Source organism: Neophocaena asiaeorientalis, unplaced genomic scaffold (assembly GCF_003031525.2).
Source record: "Neophocaena asiaeorientalis asiaeorientalis breed wild unplaced genomic scaffold, Neophocaena_asiaeorientalis_V1.1 scaffold77, whole genome shotgun sequence".
Lineage (NCBI taxonomy): Eukaryota > Metazoa > Chordata > Mammalia > Artiodactyla > Phocoenidae > Neophocaena > Neophocaena asiaeorientalis.
The window spans coordinates 1407249-1425556 of record NW_020174645.1 but is presented as its reverse complement, the minus strand read 5'-3'; the positions used below and the strand labels follow the sequence as shown (position 1 = coordinate 1425556).

Genomic DNA, 18308 nt, shown 5'->3' with positions numbered 1-18308 from the left:
TCTTCCAGGATGCCTGCGAGACATCCTTGCACACCTTCCTCTGGGTTGTCTTTCAAATGCTGGTCTTTTAAGTAGCAGCCATGTCTCATCCCGTTTATATCTGTATTATTTCAGCATTTTTCTGTGGGTCTCTTTTTAGAATTCCTAGAGGGGTATCATACTGTACATGTTATTATTCAAGTTTCCCACTCCCCTTAACATTACATTTTCAGGTCAAACTGAGACAGGCTGGGAACGGGGACCTGGGGCCCTCTGCTGCACGGCTTGCAGCCGGACAAACCTCTCCTTCAGCAACAGAATACAAAGAAACTATAAGGGACTAAAAATAACCACTCGGCATGAGCAGTTGGAGCAAATTATGGACAAAAAGATACAAAAACACCAAAAACCCAACTGCCACTTCTGAAGGGCCAGGAGCAAAAACAGGGTGTCGGGAGCAAAAGCAGGGCACTGCGCATGCCCCCTGCCCTCAACACCACCAAAGGGGTGGGCAGACCTCCTAAGCCACGCCTCTGCCCCAACCCCACGCCTACCCTCACCCCAGATAAGGAACAAGCTCGCCCCCCCTCAAGGAGTGAACAAGGGAACCTGTCCCTTGTTCTCGCTCCCCACTGCTGCAGCAGGGGCCCCAGTAAAGCCTTCCCTGTATCTCTTATCCATTTCTATTCATTAAGGAAGGCTAAGAACCCTAGTTGGTAACAAAATTAATGTCGATAAACATTAATCACTACATGTAGGCAATTCTTCACAGTTGCCGCCTAAGTCTCAGTTATATGAATGTGTCATTTTTAAATCAATTCACCTTTTGATGGATATTCAGGTTGCTTTCAACAGTTAGCTATTTTTTTTTAATGCAGCCATGAACATTCCTGTGCACATCCCTCCATATCCACGGCTAAGCTTTCATCTGGAGGAGAGGTACCTAGACCTGTCATTTTAGGGTCACGTGGATGCATGTTCTAAAAGTCAGGAGCCAGGAGGTCCTTGCTGGGTATCTATTTAATATATAGCAGTGTGTATATTTTCATCCCAAACTCTTAATTTATCCCTCCCCCTCCCCTTTGGTAACCGTACGTTTATTTCCTATGTCTGTGAGTAAGGACCTACTGTAGAGCACAAGGAACTACACTCAATATATTGTAATAACCTATAACGGAAGAGGATGTAAAAAAAGAATATAAATATTAATATATATGTATAACGTTGCTGTACACCTGAAACTAACATTGTAAATCAACTATATTTCAATAATTTTTTAAAAAAAAGTCAATAGTCAGATATTGATAAGTATCTCTCCAAGGAGGACAAACCATTTTATAATTCCGCCAACAGTGTATAAGGATTCTGTGTTCTCCCTTATTCTCAGAAAAACATTTTATTATTTGCATCTCTTTTTCTGCCAATACAATTAGGAGAAATGATATCTTGCTGTATTGGAAACAATACCTTTGTCTGTTGTATCCCTAACGCAGAAGTGATCAAAACAAACTTGAATGGAAATGCTTATCTTCAATAAGTGGTGCTGGGAAAACTGGACAGCTACATGTAAAAGTATGAAATTAGAACACTCCCTAACACCATACACAAAAATAAACTCAAAATGGATTAAAGACCTAAATGTAATGTAAGACACTATCAAACTCTTAGAGGAAAACATAGGCACAACACTCTATGACATAAATCACAGCAAGATCCTTTTTGACCCACCTCCTAGGGAAATAGAAATAAAACCAAAAATAATCACATGGGACCTAATGAAACTTAAAAGCTTTTGCACAGCAAAGGAAACCATAAACAAGACCAAAAGACAACCCTCAGAATGGGAGAAAGTATTTGCAAATGAAGCAACTGACAAAGGATTCATCTCCAAAATTTATAAGCAGCTCAGGCAGCTCAATAACAAAAAAACAAACAACCCAATCCAGAAATGAACTGATGTTCTTGATTATTTCAAACTTTGTCTGTTCACATGTAAGATTATATAAGAGTCTCACAACAGTCCAGCGAAGACTGACATTGTTGGGGCCAATGGTACAGAACAGGGTGTTTTGCCCCTTGTTCCGTCTCTGGTGAAATGTGAGATGGCTACTAGCATAAAAATGAGAAATGAATATTAGATTTCCTGAATCCTACACGCATTCTCTTCCTACTCTCTGTGAAGGCATTATCTTTCAGATGGTAATATGTATGACTATTATAATCCGTAAGAGTCAATGATAAGGATGCTGAAAGCATTTAAGGCATCAGAAAAAGCCCACTCACCACAGGAAAGACATAACATTTTGATAACGTTATACCATTGTCTCAGGTTTTGTTGTTATCAAACTCAGGTTCCGGATGTCCGTAGAGCTGAACTGTCTTGCTGAAGACAGATTGCTAGAAAATACCTCTAATCAAATTATTATATTAATTAAAAACCTCAAGATCTTTTTTTTTCCATCACTCGATCTGTTATCCTGAGTCAAGCAGCAGTAAATTGCAATCATGAAAACTGCTTTCTAAAGCAAAACCGAACATTTTTAAACAATCTATAATATCTCCATTACGAGTAATTTTTGCCCAGAACAACCACCAAAAAAAAAGGCCAGATCTTTCTGGCTTCAAATTTGGACAAGTCAGCAGATGAATTAAGCATCCCAAAACTGTCAGTATGCCACTCGGCAATGACAAGGACAGATGTCCAGACTCTATTAAACAATCTTCCCAGCCACGCTGCGTTATAACTTTATTTATTGTTTGTTTTCCATATCTTATCTTTTCCTAATTAAAAAAAAAATCTATGTTCACTATGGGACTTTTCAAAAATACAAGTAATATCGCCATCATAGACGCCTGATTGAATATCTTCTAAAATTTCCCTGTCCTGTATTTATTGATAAACAAAATTGGCGTTATCTCGTAGGCCCTTTTGTAATCAACTGATTTTCGTAACAGATTTATCAAGATATTATTCATATGCTATAAAAGTCACCGTTTTAATGTTTACCATCCAGTGGTTTTCAGTTGAATAACCGCCAGCACTATTTAATTTTAGAATATTTTTATTACTCCCGAAAGAAACCTCATTTCCATGACCAGAATCTCTCCATTTTCCCCTCCCCAGGCAACCACTAAGCTACTGTGTCTAAAAATTTGCCTCTTCTGGACATCATGTATAAATGGAATCATACAATGGATGGTCTTTTTTGTCTGGTTTATTTTACGTAGTACCGTGTTTTCAAGGTTCATCTATGTTGTAGCATCTATCAGCACTTCTCCCTTTTTTCTTGCCAAATAATATTCCATTGCATGAATAGATCACGTGTTTGCCCATTGAGTTTCTCACCCCATCTTTATCTCACATGGCTTCTTCTCCTTGCTGGCTTCCTCTGTCTTTGATGATACCATGCTTATTTTGAATCTGAGACCACTGATCAATGCTTAAAATCATCTCTATTTCATGCACAAAGTTCTGTCTTTGTCTCTGATATTTAAGAGTTTTCCCCCAAATTCTTATGGTTATATTTTCATATGCCTATGGGTTTTCTGCCTGTTTGGGTATCTGCTCCAAAGGTGTGTTCCTCACCCAGTAACGGCCTTTTATTGTTACTGGCCCAGAGAGGAAACCTTGCTGGCTTTGACATGTCCATGCTCACCTGTACCAGCACCTACTGGCGATATTAGGAGGTAGGCCTGATTTTTTCTCTTTTAATGCCTGGGTATCCTCCACTCACATTCCTGGTCCTTTTCTTTTTAATGCACAATTAAGATTGGCGATCTTTTCATCCTCCTTCAACCCAGTCCTGCAGTTTTCACAAACACTTCTCTATGTTTCTAACATATACATGATAACTTTTCTTATTTATTTAATTGGAGTATAGTGATTTATAATGGTGTGTTAGTTTCTGGTGTACAGCAAAGTGATTCAGATATATATGAATATGGTTTATTACAGGATATTTAATATATTAAATGTACTTAACAAGCACGGGCACCATCCTGATTGAATATCTTCTAAATTTTCCCTGTCCCATATTTATTGATAAACAAAATTGTTATTATCTCTTTTCCATTATGGTTTATTACAGGATTTAATATATTAATAGTTCCCTGGGCTATACAACAGGACCTTGTTGTTTATCTATTTTAAACATAATAGTTTGTTTTATATATACTAGTTTGCAATCATAACTTTCCCAGTGCATTGCTAATGTGGATCTTCACACCCTTATTATATTTCACTGGAAATTTCCATGGGAACCTGGTAGAATGGAGGAGATAGTTAGGTACCATGCTCTTTCCATCATCCTATTGGAAACCCCACGACACTTATTCTTTATAGATTTCTGAGATCAAGGTTTCTGGTTCCCCAACCCATCCAGTTTGCTTTTCTCTTTGGAGCAGAAAACTGATTCTGAGTTAAGTATACTGCTGCCTGTAATACATAATGTTTCTCACTTCCCTCTGAAGTCTGGTGTGGCCATGTGATTAAGTCCTGACCAATGAGAGGCAGGAGAGTATTGGGGGTTGGCATGAGTTTCTAGAAAAGTTCCTTAAAAGGAACTGATCCAGTGGTGAAGGCTCTTTTCTGTCAGTTTTCTTTAGCCTGCAATGCAGACGTGATGACTGGCACTCCAGCAGCCATATTAATCTATGAGGATAAAAGCCATGCATTAATATTGTGTTAAAGAAAGGTAGGTGCCTGGGACCCTGACAGTACTGAGGAGTTGCCATGCCAGCCATGGCCTGCCTACGTCAGGGCTTCTTCTATGTGACAGAGAAATAAACTTTTACTTTAAGTCACTTTTTTTTGTTAAGTCACTCTTATTAAATAATCGAACCTAATCCTAACAAATGTATTATGAGATGGATTTATCATGCCAGCATACATTTTTCTGAACATACATTCATGATTGTAATCTTATCTCTGTATACTTTAAATATTACTTTTTATTTATGGCACCTCATGTTACTACTTAAGCTATATTTGTTTTAAAATGAAACATGTTGTAATGGGGAAAAACAAATCTGACTCCATATTGTATCTCTTTCTTTTACTTTAACCTCTGTATTCTGTTGTTTTTGCTACAAGTTAAGAATTTGCCTAGAACCTGAAATATACAAGATAGCCCATTCTCAAGGCTCTGACCTTTAAAGGTATAACACTTTTCCATTCGTATAGAGATAAAAAGTTGCAGAACAGAGTGTAAGGTTTACAGAAACATGGACAGCTGCAAGAACAAAGGATTCCGGCACCAAGAAGTGTGGAGCAACCAGCCACACCCCTCCCCTTTTAGTATAAAAGAAGGCTGAATTCTAACTCGGGTTAAGATGGTTCTTTGGGACACTAGTCCACTGTCTCCTCGGTCTGCTGGCTTTCCGAATAAAGTCACTATCCCTTTCCCCAACAACCCATCTGTCAATTTACTGGTCTGTCGTGTGGCACGCGGGCCGAGCTTGAACTCGGTAACAAAATTACCTATAAATAAATGGAAAAGTGGTAATAGCATGAAGAATTATCAACAGATAATTATGAAAAAGGATTAAATCAAACTATGTACTCTTGCTTGTCTACAATCTATTAACAAAGGATAGAGATTTTATAGACATATTAGCCCCTAAAAGAGAAGAATTTCTCTTCAATCAGTAGTCTTGCTGGAGGACTGGAAAGCACATATGTTTCTGTCATTCAAGTTTATTTGACCCCATTTCTTTGTACCACCTAAAATCATTTAAATAGCAACTGTGGCAAACTCTGGAAAACGCTCATCTGTGCAGAGAAGAGCAAAGAAATAAAAAGTACATGACTTTTGTTACACATTTATCTAAGTTTCCATAGTGCTCTAACAGTGAGCAGGATTCAGAAAACGTCAAATGGAATTTGATGGATGGAGCATAGTTAGTTATCCTCCTTCTGTTCCATAATATTTCCTGGCAATGCTTAGTCAAAACAGATCTGATTGATAGCTGTGGGTAACATTCAGATATTAATACTGTGATGATAAGGCTTTCAAAAACCAAAGTTCTGGGCTTCCCTGGTAGCACAGCGGTTGGGAGTCTGCCTGCCGATGCAGGGGACACGGGTTCGTGCCCCAGTTGGGGGGGATCCTACATGCCACGGAGCGGCTGGGCCCGTGAGCCATGGCCGCTGAGCCTGCGCGTCCGGAGCCTGTGCTCCGCAACGGGAGAGGCCACAACAGTGAGAGGCCCACGTACCGCAAAAAAAAAAAAACAAAGTTCTTCAAAAAGCAAAGAATGCATTTCAACTTAGATAAGAATCTTCACTCACTCCTGTTGAGTTCATCACTAGCACAAGTGTCTCCTTAATCCATAAAATTACACCTGTCACAGGGACTTAACTTCCTTAAGGCAACTTCACAATCCATGGTAAATTATTAGCAATACACAATCCATGACTCTCAAGCTCATTAAGGCTCCCATTTTTGCATCCCCATGATCTGATTCTGACTTTTTAAGAATAACTGAAAGTCAAAGAGAGTGGGAAGAATGTATAAAGCAAAACAGCTTCTGAAGCAAAACCTACTAATGTGAAAACATCCCTCCATAATACGTTTTCCAATTATCCTTCAAAGAAAAGAGAAACAGATCTTCTCCCGGTCGGTTCGCTATCCCAAAGAGTGGAGCACGATTCTTCTGTATTTAATTCCACAAAGACAGAAGCGAAATAAACAACTTTGAAGTGAGGATAAAGGTTGAACATAGAAATGAATATATCGCATTCAAAAAAGTCTATTTTAACTGTATACATTATATTAAGTGGTAATACATGCACATAGTAAAAAACAAATCAGAGTCCAAATGGCTCGCAGCAAAAAGTAATTTACGTTCAGCACCCTCCCCCAACTTGCCAGCTCCTCCAGCAGAAATCACAGCTGCTAGCCCCTTTGCTCAAAAAGTATTCTTCTCTGGGTTTTCCCCAAATGGGGCATTAATACAGACGCTGTTGTGCACCTTGCTTTTTTGAACAGGTGTATCAGAGGCCATTCAGTACGTGTACGTACAGATTTGCATCATTATACATAGAGTAACAGAGATACAGTCTAATTCTAGAACATCAGTAAACAAATATTTATGGAGAGCCTCATGTGTCCCAGATGCTGCTGTAGGGACTGCAAACAGCTACCAACCAGACTGACATGGTTCCCCAACTAAAAGAGCTTGCATTCCACAGCTTCCTCATTAAGCAAAGCCTTCCTGGCTGCAGTTGTAAGAACTGGATTCCAAAAAAAGAGAATAAACCTCTGCACCAACACACGTGAGTACATAAATCACGTAAAAATGTACACGTGTATACAGGCACATATTAAACACCTGTATCATATATATGCTCTGTATACACAAACTATGTATATACATACTATATATATACTATGTATACATATATGATGTATTACGAAGACACATAATGTACTGTATATGCACGTACATATAGTAGTCTATATATACACGTACACATGTATTACATACATAGACATACACATGTGTGTTTGTGTATGTCTGTGAGTGTACATGTGCTTCTTCCATCATCTAGACCCACAGCAGGAAATAGAAAACTGACTTCAGAATCTACAAAGGGATAAGGAATCTTCTCCACAGTGAATGGCATGCTGATGCCAGACCTTTGAAGGACTAGGTTGATCGTCCATTCGGGGAATTTGTTTCTTAAAGAAGATACTGTTACAGACTTAGCCAGAAATTTAATAAAATGTTTCAAAACGGTTCAAATCTCTCTGCATTTCATACGTAACACTACAATCACTACTACTCCCACTAACCCACAGAGGAAATAGCAAGAAGAAACACGAGGGAAAATCAGCACATTGGTTGAGACTTCTCCCAAATCCCCCCTACTCTTTCTGGTAAAGAAGAGTAAAATATCTATCCATCTATCATCTATCTATCTATCTATCTATATCCATCTCGTCTACCTATCATCATCTATCTACCGAGCTACCTACCTGTCTGCCTATCTATCTATCCTTCCTAATTTTTGCTAACTTCGCAACACAAAGGAAACCTTTCATGGAGGTGGCATCTTATCTCCCAAATCGTATCACCGGCACAGATGCCTTTGGAAGTGAGCTTATTTGTAAGCTTGTGAAGGTACTCCGTGTGGCACAGCATCACTATGTAAACATTTGGGGCAGAACTCAGATACAGACTTCTTCTTTTCCCCTCTCATCTGCTCTATGAGCAAATCTTCAAGAAAAACATCTTGAAACACTGCTCACAAAAGCAAAGTCACAGGCCAGAGCTTGACAGTTGATAACCCGAATCCCAGAGCACCCACATGAAACAGGAGCACAGAGCGAAATCACATCACCCCCAAACTGGCATCCAGTGCTCTTTGGAAATAAACCCCCCAACAGCAGAATAGCCATCAGCTGAGATTCACGACCTCTATATTAGAATAAATAATGGAAAATAAATATTTTCCAAACATTGAGCTATAAAGTTAAAGAGCAAAAATCAACCAACCTAAAAGTGGCAAAAACCGATCGGAAATATTCTGGAGCCACAAATGAGGATTCGGAAACAGAAATAAATCAAGAACCACTGAGTTTCCAAGTCTCTGCCCAGCTGTGAATAGACTGTTTCTAACTTGGTGGGTATCAGAGACAGAGTCACAATTCCCTATAATTCCACAGCAGATCATTCACAGGTCCATCAGAAGATCCCAGCGCAAAATGCAATCCACGCGTTATACTTAAATCGACACGGCAAATGTGAAAGGCACCTCTGTGTGCCACGAGATCTACGAGCTCTGGGTGTTTTGTTTTGTTTTGTTTTACAACAAACTCTTGTTTGAAACACTTGCAAAATGGGCCATTTTATCAGAAACGCCCAGACTTTTCGTTTTACCTAGTCATCTGGAATAGAAAGAGGCCGTGTGGCAGGGGAACATCATTTCGAGATAAATTCCATTTGCATGGAGTAGTCCCTGCAGGTGACCGGGAACTGTGCTGGGATTGTAAGTAGGTCCACTGTGAATAACAGCCCACCTTTTTCCAAGTAAAGGATTCTATCCATCTCACCTGAAAGCACTATAATACAGACGACGTTCCCCAAGTGCAAACCGCGGTGAAAGCGGCTGTCAGCAAATTTGGGAAAAAAGAGGCCATCGTTGCAGCTAATCTGAATATATGGCAGGCCACTGGGACTCACCTGTTTTCCGAGCCAGCTGATTTCTTCTGACAAACGATGACAGCTGGTGTGTACTTCCCAGCGTAATCCGTGCTCTTCTTAACCTCCCACACGGAAGGGCTGCTGGCTCTCACCCCAATGATGTTCATGCCTTTCATCACCTTTACCCTGTTGGAGACAGCAAAATGCACAGCTGAGACGGCTCTGGGGCATCCCTGAGTTACCGCTGCTTCTGGGGACACAGTGCACTTAATGGCCCATTGTCACCTGCCAGGTGTAAGCTCATGTTTAATAGAATTTAATCACACGCTGGCAATCCCCTTCCAATCCATCTGCCCTAATTTTCCCCCCAGTCATTCCTTCCTTTAACAAAGGAGCTAGGAACAGTACACTGACATAGGCAAGCATCAGTCACATAAAGAAACGGAGTAACGCTATGCTAGTGGAAGGCTTTACTTTTAAGAAAATTAACTGAATACCCTCAGACTGTTAAAACTAAATAGAAAAAGGAAATTCAATAACACTGCAAAAGTGGGATTAAAAATAACAACGCACATTCATTGAATGCCTTTTCCATGCCAGGCACTGATGGACCGTTCCTCTGTATTATCTCATCTAATTTCCCAAGCAACGTTCCAAGTTCAAAGGTGGGGAGGGGCTGCGGCTCAGACAGGTTTGGGAATCATGATGGTTCATCGCAAAACACAGGTGCTGAGAGGTGCACAGATGCGCCTGGCTTCTACGCGTGTGCCCCTCCCATGACATCATCATCGTCGTCATCAGGTCCATCATCCCATCATCATCACTATCACAACAAACCAGGCGCTCTGCTGAGTTCACGGCACTTTTATCTCACTTCACTCTCACACACGCCCTGTGAGGTCAGTACCATTTTAATTTTCACTGACAGGCTGAGCAACCAGGGCGATCAGGTGGCAGGTGACCCAGGATTTGAAACAGCTCCCAATCACAGCGCCGGTCCAACCAGGCTCAGTGCTTTCCTTGGCATCACATAAAATTTCCCGGTGCTGAAGCCACTTACTTGACCTGCTCAAGTCCTTCGTTGCCCAACACTGGCCAGTACCTGTCCTGAGACCTAACATCTGCTCAGACTTTAGACAAATTTGCCTAAAGCAGGTGTGCCCTCCATCACAGACTTGGCTTATTATTTCTCTCTTCCATTCACTTATTCCTTCCTTCCTTCATTCACGGAGAGGGACAGGTGACACGCTTATAGGTTTTTCTCTAGGATATCAGAGAAGCCAGATGAGAGAGGCAGAAGGATGTGAGGCAAAACTGGTTTCCTAGTATGCCCTAATGTCCAGAAGGAGGAGAAAGGTTCTGGAGGTGGAATTAATCACCAACGCCTAAGGATTTAATCAACCATGACTGTGTAGTGAAGCCACCATTAAAATCCAAAAGGAGGGGTTTCAGAGAGCCTCCAGGGTGGTGAAGAAGAATGCCACTACGTGCCACCATGCTGGGCTCCAAACTCCAGGAGGACTGACGTTTCTTTGTTCTCGACCTCACATATATACACTACCAAATGTAAAATAGACAGCTAGTGGGAAGCAGCCGCATAGCACAGGGAGATCAGCTCAGTGCTCTGTGACCACCTAGAGGGGTGGGATAGGGAGGGTGGGAGGGAGACGCAAAAGGGAAGAGATATGGGGATATATGTATACATATAGCTGATTCCGTCTTTTATACAGCAGAAAGTAACACAACATTATAAAGCAATTGTAGTCCAATAAAGACGTTAAAATAAAAACATATATGGAATGGAAGGGATATAGTAAAAGGACAATGCAATACATCGCAAACAGTTAGATGTATAAACTACTGCAAAAATTCATGTTTCCTGTTGTGTTTGCTTTTCTTAGTCCCTTGAGGAAAATAAAAAGGGTTTTGAAGCAAGAAAGCCAGGGGACAAATGGGGCAGGTTGATGGGTGACTGGGTGGGAGATGCTGCCAGGAGGGGCAGCCCTGGAGGAGGTACACTCCCCAGATTTACAACCGTGGTAGCTGTATGAGCACAGAGGCAAGGAGGTGGGTCCTGAGGCCGTCTCTTAAATCCTTGCTCTTATCATCAGAGGAGATGATCCAGGCCACCCCCTGATATCAGGATCAAGGCGGGAGGAAAAGATGATGTGTTTAGGGCTGACGCTTGGCGAGCAAAGGACATGCCTAATAGAACTAAGAACGCTCTCTCCCACAGAAACAGCTTGAAGACATGTGCAGAAGAGTTAACACTGCAGCTCTGAGACGAACGCCCTAGAAAGGCCTACTGGCAAGGCTGGCCCCTGAGTGGCATCTGGAAACTTGGATTTCAGGAGGGGTTCCCCCACTCCTTAATAAGAGGGGAACACGGAGCCTCTGCTTTTTGTACAAACACGATAGCTGCTGCTGGACACCTGCTTTCTTTCTGGTGGTCTGGAGGTATGGTGCCTGCCAGGCAATGGTGCCCAGGGGACCCGCCCCCAGTAAAAATTCTTGGCCCCCAGGCTTGGATGAGCTTTTCAGACAGACAACAGTTTACCCCTCTTGTCACAACTCATTGCTGGAGGGGTGAAGGTCATCCTGTATGATTCCCTGGGAGTGGACTTTCCTTAGCTTGTGCCTGGTTCCCCCAGACTGCGCCCCATGTACCTTTTTCCTTTGCTGAATTTGCTTTGTGTCCTTTTGCTGTAATAAATCTTAGCAATGATTATGACTCTACGCTGAGTCCTGTTGAGTTTTCCTAGCAAGTCATCAAACACAGGGGTGGTCCTGGGGACCCCAAAACACATACTGATTTGACTGGTCTACAAAGACAAGAGGAATCGCTTCTCACATGTGGCCCCCAGGGCTAAAGCTAGCATTTTTAGAAGGTGAGTGCCATGTAAAAATGTTTTGTGTTGTAAATAATGCTTGTAGAAGCCAACGTTTTGAACACAGTCATTTATAAATTGGGAATTGCATGCACAGGCCAGAAAGCCATCTGACCTTTTGGTGACACATGCTATGATTCCTCATTTAAATTGTAAGCAAACAAGATGGGGTGATGAAAAAAAGTTCAATTCACCATGGACAGCTGCTATTATATTAAGATGAATTCTAAGTGCTGTCCCAATTACTGTGTACTGGAATTTTCCTGAATCAAATTTGCTTTAAATAAATAGGTCATCAACCTGGAGCTGGCAACCTTTGTATTATACAGGAGGTATCAGTAGCTAGGCCTTTTCTGATACAGAATGAGCTCTTATTTTTCTTACATTTTATTCACAGGTAGGTCACTTGGAATTCAGATAATGTTTCTCCAATGAATCATTTTTAAGTTCTTAGGAAAGAACATGGTTGCATATTTAACACAGAAGTACCCGATATCTGTTGCTAATAATTCTAGGGCAGCCACACAGAGTTGTAATTTATAGCATTATTTCTCAGGGGAGATTCTGAAATTTAGTGCAGGGCAATAGGAAATTGTCTTCCGTAGACACAGTGTTCTCATAAGAGAAGACACATGTCTACGGCATACTTCAGATGTTCTGAACTGGATAAGGGGTCCCTGATCTGTACAGCAAGAATGAATGTGTGCAAGAAATCGAATGGTTATTTCTTAGAGACACATCTATGCTCTACACTGAACACGGTTTATGTTGGCTTCATAGTTTTGAAACACTTAGAGCTGTAAGTGGCAGCGTTTTGGAACTATTAAGATAATCCTTAGAGCATGTGAAATTTGGCTTCACTGGGTCTGAACCAAATGCTAATTACTTCCTTTGTTTATGAGAGCTGAGTTACTTACATTCATTAGTGCAAGTTTTATAACCTACTTGTGGCTCAATAAATACAGGTTACACTGACAGCTTCATTACACAGAGATAAACATAGCACTTGATTTCCAAAGACATTTGTTATATATTTACACTTAATAATATATCTACTATAGTGATTTGGGGGAAAGCCGTAATTTCCCCACCACAGAATGCACATGCACTGTGGACTGGAAACACTGCTTGGCTTAAGGGTATATTGTGTTTTTAAAACACAACAGAGCTATTGTTCTGTTGTGTCTGTATCAAATATATCCATACGTAGACATATATACAAATGCAAACATAAACACGCACACATATATATGCACACAAATATAAACACAGATGTATATATACACACATACAGATATATATACACATATATACACACATACATATATACACAAATATACACGTACATATACACACATATAGACATACCTATATGCACACAATGACATATACACACATGCACACACATAAACATATACACGGACACACATATATACACACATATACAAAATGGACATACATGTAGGCATAATACGTATACATACACACATATATACAACACATATACAGAGATATATAGGCACTCACATAAACACACATTATGCATGCATATACACACATACGTATATACAGACACATGCCCATATATACACACACGTACACGCACACATATATGTGTGCATGTGTGTGCTCCAAGCACAGTATCCAGCAACAACGGGAACAGCCAGCAGCGTGGGATCCGAGCTGTGTTGTACACATTTTGTTTCTGCTCCACCACATCCCACCTCTCATATGCTGGGTAACAGAAGGATGCAACACACTGCCAGGTGTTGTGGGTTTAGTTAGTGGCATCCTTTCCGATTAACTGATGGGAAACCTGTCTTTCCCCACTGGGAAATTATCCACATTTATGCACATATTCAGAGTATTAAAAATTGCTATTGGAAAATTATAAATGTTTATACTATAAACCTGAAAATATGCAATAAATATGAATGAGATTTTTTTTAATTAAAAAAAAGAAGCCATTCTAGAGCTAAGTGAGTCCTGCACATAATCCTCAGTCTTTCCAAGCATCTGGTTTTCCTCTGACTCTCAGTTCATTCATAAGAAGGTTCCAGGGACCCGTCTTTCCTAAGGGCACAAATTCAGAACAGATGTGGTGCGTAGAAATAGGACAGATGGGGTTGCACACCAAATGGGAAGCACACCCGCAGGATGGATATGGATACCAATGGTTAGAAGCTTTGGAGGATGTGACGGTCGCCCCCTACCAGCACCCCTCCCCCCACCAGAACTTAAGATATAAATGCCTAAAGCAGGTCATGAATATGAGTAACACCAGGTGAGTAAACCAGACCTGTCTTTTGTTTGCTTATTTGGTCATTGGTTCATTCAACAAACACTTTCTGAGTCCCACCTGTTTCCCAGGCATCATTCACAGTACTGGAAATTCAGTAAGAAGAAAACATACATGCTTCCTCTTGACATGGAACTAACACTGTAGTGGGAGAGCCAGAACACACACACACGCACTCACACACACATTTATTATGTTGATAAGTTCTATGAAGAAAAAGAAAGCAAGACAGGGAGATGGAGAGCCCAGTATGGGGTGGCTATCTTAGAAGATTGATTTTATTTTATTATCCACATAGCTGCAAAATGGTAAAGCCAGCAACCAAACCATATGGGCAAGTAGAAGGGAAAAGAGTATACTCTGGGGGGAAACTTTGCCACCCCAAAATGTGGCATTCAGATTATTTCAAGGTGAAAACAAACATGACCCAAAAGACTTAGGAAGAAACTTCGACCTTCCCCCTAACTGCATGAAGAATTTTGATAGAGGAGCTGTTACGGGAACTGAGCTGTCACCAGAGATACCTGCAAAGAACATGGACCAGGTGTGGTGAGGGGAACTCACAGAGGTCAGAGACCTCGCCGTGTCCCACTGCCCCTGCCTGGCCCAGCAAACATCTGTTCACCAAACATTTGCTTTTCCATCTCCATGTCAGTTGCCTTCCTCCCCACTAAAGTACTGAACTCCTACCCCCAACACCCTCTTTTGTCTTTAATCGAGGATGGTATTTAAGGTGATAGCTTTGGCCATACTGGCAACTTACTCAGCTTTTGTGGTCTCTCTCCTGTACACACGTGATTAAACTTTTGTTTGATTTTCTCCTGTTCCTCTGTTTCATCTCAATTTAATTCTTAGACCAGCCAGAAAAACCTAGAAGGGGAGAGGAAACTCTCCCCCTCCCCAGCAATACACATTGGATATCTTTGGCTGGCCTGTGAGCGGGGAGTACAATTCTCCTTGTTCCTACTGAAAATAGACCAACACCCAACAGTCAAGGATGCTATTTAAATATTCCACAGCTCGTTATGTGAGAGTCCAGTTTACGGATTCCTTGGGAAAACCAAAGCCTTGATATAGACAAGGTCGCTCAACACAGCCTCCCAATAAACGATGGCTGAGTTGGGAAGAGGTGGAAAAGGAATGCAGAAGATGTCGCACGAGCACATCACATTTCTGGAAAGACAGGGCAAGTTATCTGCCTCATTGGTACCAAAGCATTAAGTGACCACATTCTCTGAACTTCCCATATGTGCATGATTAGAATAGGGCCACCTCATTCTTTAAATGCTACTGAATCTCCCATCGTGGAGTCATCAAATAAATCAGCACACATGCAAGAAAAAAAGTCCTATTCTTTGTCGAACATAATGAACTCTACAAGATACGCTGGGCCAAGTCCATAATGCACGGTAAAAAATCATTTTTCTCTTTATTATTTCCCTTGTTACACAGAAACCTGGACACCTATTTTGAATCAATTTTCACTCTCCTCCCATCTAATCCATACAATAGTCACGACCGAAAGCCCCAGTTTTCCTAAAAAAGCAAAACAAAGTGAAAAAAATCCATCTGTGCATTCTCGTGGGAGGTGGAAGACGCAGACTTGAAGTTCACGTTGGTCTTAGAAGTTCCATATTTCGCCAAGGCCATAATCTCAGCAGAGCAAGCAGGATGAGTATTTGCAGAATAGCAAGTCTGGGTGGCCTTCCTCAGTAACTAGCGTTTGGGAACATTAGGCTCTCTGCCCTGTTCCCAGGGCACCGAGAGGCGCTGGGGGCTGGGATGTGGCTGGTTCCCGGGTTTGGGCTAAGACCTAATTTTATTTTCTCTTATGAGCCCCAATCCTCTAATTTCACTACAGCACATAACAGAGCTGGATTGCTGTTTTCTCTAGCCTTCAAGGTTACCAGGGTTTTAGAGGGACTGTTTAAATATACTTCTTTAATTAAGGGAAACATTCTAAACTAAAACCAGAACTATGGTTCACTAACATATTTTCAGGGACCCTTTTCTGAGGGATGGTTACTTTTTTTTCGTTTTAGAAATCTTTTTATTATTTTTAAAAAATGTTATTTATTTTTTTTTTTGGCTGCGTTGGGTTTTCGTTGCTGCGCACAGGCTTCAGTAGTTGTGGCACGTGGGCTCAGTAGTGGTGGCTCGCGGGCTCTAGAGCATAGGCTCAGTAGTTGTGGCACATGGGCTTAGTTGCTCTGCGGCATATGGGTTCTTCCCAGACCAGGGCTCAAACCCGTGTCCCCTGCATGGGCAGGCGGATTCTTAACCACTGCACCACCAGGGCAGTCCCAAGGGATGGTTACTTTTTAATTAACATCTTTTTCGTTGAAAATAATCATACAGGCATGTTGGTGAATGTTCCAATATTACAAAGGGGGAAACACAAAAAGTTTCACTGCAGACTTCTATCCCCCTACTTCTCCCCAGTTTAGTGTCCATTTTCTGGGCGATCAACACATTGAGAAATGTAGATCTTTAAAAAATACCAATGGCAACACACTATATGCACTTTTATGCATCTTATCTATACATATACTTAAAAATGTATCTTGTAGTACGTCTATATCAGCATTTAAAGATCCACTCCCTTCTATGCACTACTCCAGTGTGCAGATTTATTTGAACAAAATCTAACTGCCTGGTGTCATCTGATGGACCCATAGGTGGCTTCCAATCTTTGCTACTACAATCTGTGCTTCAGAGAATTTCCATACACAACCAGCTTTGCACGCACACACAGCAGGTCTACAGTGTAAATTCCTAAGAAAAGAAATTGCCGAGTCAAAAGAGATGCCCATGTACAATTTTGATAGAACTTGCTAAATTACCACTCAAAGAGACTCTTCCGATTTGCACATTCATTGAGTGTCTTTTTGATCTAATAAAAACAATATTTCATCAAGTCTGAGGGGCATTGAATATTTTTTCATATCCCTATAATCTTTTTTACTAAATGCCTGTTCACATCATTTGTCCATTTTCCTATTGTTTTGTTGGTCTCGTTTTTAATGTCTATTAGAAAACTGGTTAGTAAGGAAATTAGTCCCTTGATCCATCTGGAATTCATTTTAGTGCGAGAAGTGAGTGAAAGAGGGATCCAGCTTTACTTTTTACCCATATAGTTTCTACCAGCACCATTTATTAAATGATTCACCCAGTATCTGTTGATTTAAAATGCCATCTTTAATATGCACTAAATTCATCTCTTTTTTCATCTTTTTTTAGCCTTACTTTTGGCCTCTCCATTTGTTTTTATCGATCTGTCTGCCTTCTCATGTGCCAGTACCCGAATGTTTTACACACAATAGCTTACGACGTTTCAGTATCTGGCTGGGCTATTCCCTTCTTATCCTTTCCTTTTCTCCAGGAGTATCTTGATGCGTATTTTAAAAGGAATCATTTCTGTCGGCACATTTTCAAAGGTGGCCTTTCAGTTTGCAAGAAAAAAGAAAAGAAAAATGTGCTCCCGTAACATCCCTCTCTGAAACTGAAGCTCATACGTGTCCATCAATTATGAGGGGTGATGGCCACAGCAGAAGTTACCTCTTCGAAGGGTAACAGGCGAGTGTGCTGCTGTTGGGCGCAAGGTGACTGCTGGATCCGAACACAACACCGGCTGCTTCACACACAAGGTTCTTTACAACAGTGATAGCCTTCCAGGGATTTGTGGTTTGCCTTGAAAGTATTCCAGTTCTTTGGGGAACAACAGCCTTGGGTCCATGTGGGGCTACCCTTAGCCAATCAGCACACTTCCTCCTTCTGGTCGCAGTGGTCCAGTCCAATCAGACCGATGGGCTCAGGAATTTTCCAGAATCTGCAAGAAAAGAACCACCCCCTGCCCCCCACCGGATTCTCACCCCTGACCTAACCAGAGCCTTAGGAGGGTGTGGAACTTGAGCTATGGTGCTGTGCAGGGACCCAGCCTGAAGTGACTCCAGGAGCCTGGAGGAGAGAGATGGGGTCTGGCTGGTCCTGGAGTC

General features: G+C 41.3%; 1 protein-coding gene across 1 annotated transcript in view; it reads right to left on the bottom strand.

Moving 5' to 3' along the window:
* Positions 1 to 18308, bottom strand: part of LOC112408739 (transmembrane protein 132D) — a 651963-nt gene that overhangs the window by 356349 nt on the left and 277306 nt on the right. Inside the window, exon 3 of the mRNA XM_024758481.1 lies at positions 9166 to 9312. Within this exon, the coding sequence (XP_024614249.1) occupies positions 9166 to 9312 (147 nt within the window). The remainder of the gene's footprint in view (positions 1 to 9165; positions 9313 to 18308) is intronic.